Source organism: Sinocyclocheilus rhinocerous, unplaced genomic scaffold (genome assembly GCF_001515625.1).
Source record: "Sinocyclocheilus rhinocerous isolate Xijiao unplaced genomic scaffold, SAMN03320098_v1.1 scaffold124, whole genome shotgun sequence".
In the NCBI taxonomy this organism is placed as follows: Eukaryota; Metazoa; Chordata; class Actinopteri; order Cypriniformes; family Cyprinidae; genus Sinocyclocheilus; species Sinocyclocheilus rhinocerous.
In genome coordinates, this window is record NW_015659962.1 from 209,517 (window position 1) to 217,271 (window position 7,755).

Below are 7,755 nucleotides of genomic sequence, written 5' to 3' on the forward strand. Positions count from 1 at the left end.
GTGTGACTCCCAGATGAACAACACCAGAGGATTAAATATATAATAAAAATAAAAAAAGACAAATTTACTCGCATTATTGCTGTAAAATATAACACTCCCCATGCGTAATTAACATAGTAAAACTGATATGGTAACAGCTGTTTTTGTAAACGCACACCGACATCTAAATGTTCATATCTGCTCATAACTTTATTCTGAATATTGTATATTTGAGATTTAAGACAGACAAGTGCCTAGTCGATAATCTATCTATCTCCTCACAGTAAAACAAAAGAACAGGTAATCTGCATTTACGTTGAAAACGTTTATTTCCCTGTAAAAATGACAGTATAGTGATATTAATGTCAAACTATGGAAGTCACATACATGCTTTAATGGTTCTTTATGTATATGAAAAGGCTGCATCATGTGTCAATATCACTCAAAACCCCCACAGTACGAGCCGATCCTTTACCGATACGCTCATTATGAGAGAAACCGATTTAACAGCTCCATTTGCTCGTTTAAAATCTTTACTGCAGTATTTGGGATCCCTGTTAATGGTCACCTTGAATGAGAGAAAGAGAGCGATAAGAAACAGAAGAAAAACACTGCTCTGAACAGCGACACTGATAATGAGATTAAACCGAACGTCCCGATCAATCCGGATTCCTAATTCATGGAAAACTAATTTCACGAGCCTGCTAACATGTCCTAACGATGGAGAAAACGATGCTCTTTAATGGTGATAAAAAAAGAACAAATGAAAAACAAACAGGTATCACACAGGCAAGTGTTAGATGAAGCAAAGAGGCTTTTACTGATTTCTGCCTCTGGAGACGAACAAATGATGCGCTCGTCTCCAGACGGACGTAATCATGTCATCCAGTGTGTAAAATTTAGACAGAATATGACAGCCTGTGTGTGTGTATTTTATAGATTTTCTTCACCAAAATTATCACTCAAAAAAAGAAAAAAAAAACATAAGAGGGGAAAATGATCGGGGTGCGCATCATGTGTCAGTATCACTCAAAACACCCACAGTACGAGCCGATCCTTTACCGATACGCTCATTATGAGAGAAACCGATTTAACAGCTCCATTTGCTCGTTTAAAATCTTTACTGCAGTATTTGGGATCCCTGTTAATGGTCACCTTGAATGAGAGAAAGAGAGCGATAAGAAACAGAAGAAAAACACTGCTCTGAACAGCGACACTGATAATGAGATTAAACCGAACGTCCCGATCAATCCGGATTCCTAATTCATGGAAAACTAATTTCACGAGCCTGCTAACATGTCCTAACGATGGAGAAAACGATGCTCTTTAATGGTGATAAAAAAAGAACAAATGAAAAACAAACAGGTATCACACAGGCAAGTGTTAGATGAAGCAAAGAGGCCTTTACTGATTTCTCCAGACGGATGTGATCATGTCATCCAGTGTGTAAAATTTAGACAGAATATGACAGCCTGTGTGTGTGTATTTTATAGATTTTCTTCACCAAAATTATCACTCAAAAAAAGAAAAAAAAAACATAAGAGGGGAAAATGATCGGGGTGCCACTCCTCTAATCATCATCAAAGTTCTGTTGTAAAAGGAAGTTTGCAGCCAAATTTTCATTCTTCTCACAAGCAAAGTAGGCCTGTATAACGAGTCCTTCTGGGAATCCAAGGGCTTTTAGCTGAGGAAGAAACACAGAGGAAACACGGAAAGGTTAGATAAGACCACAGAAAGACTCCTGGTGTCCTTTTGGGGAAAAGACTCGCGCACCTTTGATCGTTCGCCAGACAGATCCTCCATCTGTATCCCTCTCTAATTAAAGGGCCTCGGTGTAATTAGTTAAACTTGAAATTCAGACTTTACGGCTTTAAAAAGTATCTCAAGGCTCAGAACAAAGTTAGAAAAACTAGAGTTGAGGATGCAGCGATACAGACTTTCTGGGCTAGCAAGTGCAAATCAACAGCTTGTTGTGGCCAATAATTACTGTGAATAATTACTGAAGCATACTGAGAGTATTTCTATGCACTATTCCTCAAACGCACGCACATGCAAGTCAGACGGACAGGGCTTTGGTGTCATGTTTTCATGCATTACTTGCACACTCATTACAGATTTCCCAGTTACAGGGTTCCAGCGAGTACTTAAAAAATCTTCAATTCAGTTTGATCAAATTTAAGGTCATAAACGGTATTAAATATCTTAAATAGTACAACAAAATTCTTCATGATAAATTTATGAGGATGAACGGAAAACCAGGAACTGCAATACAGTATAATATTATTAAATTTTAAAAGAATGATTTAATTAAATGTTAAAATGTGGCACCGTCTCGCATTCTACGGGCTTGTGGTTTCCAAAAAGGCCTTTACTGATTTCTCCAGACGGATGTGATCATGTCATCCAGTGTGTAAAATTTAGACAGAATATGACAGCCTGTGTGTGTGTATTTTATAGATTTTCTTCACCAAAATTATCACTCAAAAAAAGAAAAAAAAAACATAAGAGGGGAAAATGATCGGGGTGCCACTCCTCTAATCATCATCAAAGTTCTGTTGTAAAAGGAAGTTTGCAGCCAAGTTTTCATTCTTCTCACAAGCAAAGTAGGCCTGTATAACGAGTCCTTCTGGGAATCCAAGGGCTTTTAGCTGAGGAAGAAACACAGAGGAAACACGGAAAGGTTAGATAAGACCACAGAAAGACTCCTGGTGTCCTTTTGGGGAAAAGACTCGCGCACCTTTGATCGTTCGCCAGACAGATCCTCCATCTCTAATTAAAGGGCCTCGGTGTAATTAGCTGAACTTGGAATACAGTCTTCATGGCTTTAAAAAGTATCTTAAGCCTCAGACCTAGAACAAGGATAAACTATAGCTGAGGATGCGCCGATACAGACTTTCAGGGCTCCGTTGTGGCCAATAATTCTAACTATTAGCAAACTACTGTGAACACATGCACGTGTAATCCCGCTAGCGCACATGCGAGTCAGACGGACATGTTTTCATGCATTACTTGTGTGCACTCATTACAGCTTTCCCAGTTACAGGGTCCCAATCATTTTAAGAGATTTTAAAACTAGGAATTGCAACAGAGCATGCAATGTTACTATTTAATTAATTAAATGTCAAAATGTGGCGCTGTCTCACATTCTACAGGCTCGTGGTTTCAGAGCAGTTTGCAATAACTGAATGCCAAATGATTGCTTTCGATCTACTGTTGATGAATTATGACTGTTTACTTTACAGTCTATTGTCTATATGTGGCCCTGGAGCACAAAACCAGTCATTAGGGTCAATTTTTCGAAATTGAGATGTATGCATCATCTGAAAGCTGAATAAATAGCTTTCCATTGATGTATGGTTTGTTAGGATAGAACAATATTTGAAAATCTGGAATCTGAGGGTGCAAAAAATTCTAAATATTGAGAAAATCATCTTTAAAGTTGTTCAAATGAAGTTCTTAGCAATGCATATTACTAATCAAAAATTAAGTTTTGATATATTTACGGTAGGAAATTTACAAAATATCTTCATGGAACATGATCTTTACTTAATATCCTAATGATTTTTAGCATAAAAGAAAAATGTATAATTTTGACCCATACAATGTATTGTTGGCTATTGCTACAAATATACCCCAGCGACTTAACACTGCTTTTGTGCTGCAGGGACACATACGTGTTGTAGATGGCTGTAAGCGTGCAGATTTGATCTCCATCATCTGTTTAAATGAGCACCCTGTTTTCCAGTTGCATGTGTGTGTTAGTTGATGCACGTCTTTAAAAGTCTTATATTTGAGTTGGCAAATAATACAGTGGCACCTCTGAGCAATTTGTGACAATGCGTCTAATTTACCCTCTCAATAGCTTCTTTCTCCTGGGGTGTGACCTGGATGTAGTTCATGTGCCCGCCTCCGGCCTCGGCCACGCCCCCACTGCCTCCTTGCCCCGCCTCCTGCCCCGGCTCATTAAGCATCTGGATGAACTGCTCCTGATGGCTGCTGATTTGCTGTGAAACAGGAAATCAAGAATAAGCTCTAAATGGCTGAGAGACAGGAAGGATGTTAACAGAATTCACTGGAATCACACTGGAAAGGGGAGTTCAAGTCAAAATCAGCATCTATAGTAGAGTAGTACAGTAGTACGCTATTGCAAACATACTCCATATCAGAAGTTCTCTCGCAGGTGTGTTCTGGTACTAAATGCATAAAATAAAAGCAGCAAACCATATAATCATGCATACATAGAACAGGAACATAAATGTGTCCCTGGAGCACAAAAGCAGTGTTAAGTCGCTGGGGTATATTTGTAGCAATAGCCAACAATACATTGTATGGGTCAAAATTATAGATTTTTCTTTAACGCCAAAAATCATTAGGATATTAAGTAAAGATCATGTTCCATGAAGATATTTTGTAAATTTCCTACCGTAAATATATCAAAACTTAATTTTTGATTAGTAATATGCACTGCTGTCTGTTAATATCACATTCACTTTTTTGTTTGTTGCTTTTTTTAGTTTGTTACTCAGACGCTGCATGAGACAAAAAAGTAATATAGCCAAAACAACCGCATAGCCGCTCTTTAGTGTAGATGCATGTTGATTTTATCAGACGATGCCGCGATTATAAATGAGAGTGACTCCTGGTTAACATGTATTAAAAGGGGTCGTGTTTAGTCACTATTTAGTGTGGTATTTTTTGACAATATTCACTCATCATGACAGTAAAATAGGGCATTCTAAGTCAATATACTGCAGTATTTCCTCTCAATCAGTAGAAAATATGGTTAACACCCGGTCATGCATGAAAAAAAAAAAATACCGTCATGTACCGTGAAACCGGTATAATTTTGAGAAATAACGTGATATAAATTTTTTGTCATACCGCCCAGCACTAGCTTATTTATTCAGCTTTCAGATGATGCATACATCTCAAATTCGAAAAATTGACCCTTATGACTGGTTCTATGGTCCAGGGTCACAAATGAGAGGAGAAAACACTCAAAAGTTGCTTTTCCAAACAAATAACATTATTTAATCACCTTTACACAGACAAGTTAAGGCTGCTCTGTGCCTGCTCAAAGTTCATAGGAAAGATGCAATGCAGCATAAAAACCAGAATTATGCCTGCTCTGACCCACCTCAAACCCCTCGTATCAATATACGTCTATATAAATGCATTTGTGCCACATTGGTCCCAACTTAACATTAGGTGTCAACTAGCCAGTGTGTGTGTGTGTGTACCTGCAGGAGCTGCGGGTTCTCTCTGCCGATCTGCTGTAGTAGAGCTGGTAGGAGAGACGGGTTCTGCTGGATGATCTGTCTCATCTGCAGGAACTGCGGCTGGTTCCTCAGGAACTCCAGAGGATTCGCTGCACACACAGGACAGAGTCAGAGAAATGTGCTCTCAGATGCACGCGGTGAAGCACGTGTAGCGTGTGTCGCTCACCCCCTGATCCTGTGCTGGGCTGTGACGGAGCGGTGCTAGATGGTGAAGAGAGGCCTGTGGACGCAGCAGGAGCGCCTCCCGCAGGAGCCACGGGGTCAGCACCTCCTACACTGCCCTCGCCCTCCGCAGGAATACCCTACAGCACACACACACACCCTCAGAAGATGCATCGCAAACACATCCGCAGCATAGATGTACAAGACGACACGTACTAAAATAAGACAGTGTAAGTATAATATAGCCAGTTGGAGTGGTCACTTTGTTATGCAAAGACACTACAGGCAAAGCCATTGTTTTCTCATGCACTGCTCAGTTTTTGGTCCGTTTTGCTTCCATAACGTGTCTTCTTTAAGACTAGTGGAAAGTAAGCATGCAAAATAGACATTTATTATATTACACTTTCCTCCGGTTTCATAGACAAGGCTTAAGCCTAGTCCCAGACTAAAACGCATGTCTGAGCCGTTTCAACTGAAAGAGACTTGCACTGACTGATCTTAAAATATGTCAGATTCACTGTTTTGTCTCAAGATGCACAGCAGTTATGTTTTTATTTAAGGCATATTTCTAAAAACGACTTAAATGTCCTAATTGAACTATGGCCTAATCCTGGCTTAACCTAAGCCCTGTCTGTGAAACCGGGCCTTTATCTATTTGAGTCTGTAGATTTCAATCTCAATTTCAAGTTTTTTCTCTTACATTCACCACACTTTTCAGTTTTATTCCTCTCTGTATTCTGAAGGTTTGTTCATATGTCCCTCGCACTGATTTATACAACATTTTACTCCTAACAAACATGGTGAAAATGTGTTTCCAGTACAGTATTTTCTGACTTACGGAGGGATAAAAAGAGAAATCCAAAAACGTTTAACTCTAATGTCAACAATGAACCTGGTTTTATCCAATGCTCAGATTTATGTGATTTAATGCATGCAAATAAGTGCATGTTTAATTAGTTTTTGCATATTTAAACAGCATTTCAGAAAACTTGTAATACAAAACAATTTTAATGTACTGTGTTTTAATTGACTGATTGCAGACACTATTGAAGAGAGCTGAACTGGATGATGAATCACTGAATCATCAATGAACTGACTTTTGCTGAAAAATGACACTATTTTCCTGTTTAACACTGTAAAGCTGCTTTGACACGATCAATATTGTATAAAGAGCAATACAAATAAAGGTGACTTGACTTGATTAATCAACTGGTGAAAGAATGATGATTCCTAAAAGTTAAAACTGTACCCTCCTAACCTGAGGTGTTTTGCCTTAAATCCCTGTAATCCGCTGATTTGTGGTGTTATATGCAGACTGTCGGTCTCTCACCGTGAGCAGGTACTCGACGGCGCGGTCAGGATTGTTGAAACTAGCTCTCAGTGCCGCCACCACTCTGTCTCTCTCGTATCCCATCAGCATGATCTCCGTCACCATGTTCTCGTAGGACTGACCCGTCACTGCACACGCAAAACACACGCCAACTCACTTCATCCCGCAGAGCTCATCACCTGACATGAATGAGAATGTGTGAATATGCTAATGCATGTGGATTTATTTACCCAGTTTACCCAGCGCCTCTTCAAATATGTTTGCATTTGTTGAAGAACCAGAACTGCAGGAGGAAAAGAAGAAAAAGAAGAAAAAATAATATGAAATGATGTTCACACCGGAAAGAAATCCCACGTGATGTTTACTTGTCATCATCATTTTCAACATCTGTCCTGGATTTAGAAGAGAGACCAGACCAGTCCAGCAACAGCACTCATGTCTAATTAGCAATAATTGAGTAAATAGGGATCGCAAAATCACTAGCCCGACGTCCCGGGGCTATTGTGTCTTCAGTCTGGCTACTAGGGGTGTGCGATATTGAAAAAAAAAAAAACTCTATATTTTTTGGGATATTTTCGATAACGATAATTAGGCGATATTTTGCCGAGTGTGTTATTGTGCTGATATCTGACTAACATGGACAGCTGCAGTTTTTTATATTCTTCATTCTGTGTGGTCAGTTCACATCAGTGAACAGAAATGTATATTTTCATAGATTTTTACCTTTTATGGGCATTTTTACCTTTAATAAAGCCATTTTTTGTGCATCTTTTGAGTCAAATTGTTACATTTAATCAGTCAATTAGAATAATAAGACATTTAGGCTGTTACCAAACAAATGAAACCAGTATCAACAAAATAAAAAAAGTTGCATCTGAAGTGGCATTTAGATGTATTTACACACTATTTAATTCAGCTCAGAGGGACATGGAGTGGTTTAACCTGCAGTTACAAATGCATAATGTTTTGATATTTTAAACATAAAACATTGAATACTGATGTTTG

At 38.8% G+C, this 7,755-nt stretch overlaps 1 protein-coding gene across 1 annotated transcript in view; it reads right to left on the reverse strand.

Annotated features, from left to right (window-relative positions):
* Positions 1-2,428: 2,428 nt before the first annotated feature.
* The window catches only part of rad23b (RAD23 homolog B, nucleotide excision repair protein), a 16,217-nt gene continuing 10,890 nt past the window's right edge, over positions 2,429-7,755 (reverse strand). The window contains exons 8-12 of the mRNA XM_016533731.1: positions 6,792-6,796; positions 5,425-5,499; positions 5,220-5,347; positions 3,831-3,983; positions 2,429-2,627 (exon numbers count right to left, since the gene is read on the reverse strand). Coding sequence (XP_016389217.1) covers positions 2,514-2,627; positions 3,831-3,983; positions 5,220-5,347; positions 5,425-5,499; positions 6,792-6,796 — 475 coding nt within the window. The 3' untranslated portion in view covers positions 2,429-2,513. The remainder of the gene's footprint in view (positions 2,628-3,830; positions 3,984-5,219; positions 5,348-5,424; positions 5,500-6,791; positions 6,797-7,755) is intronic.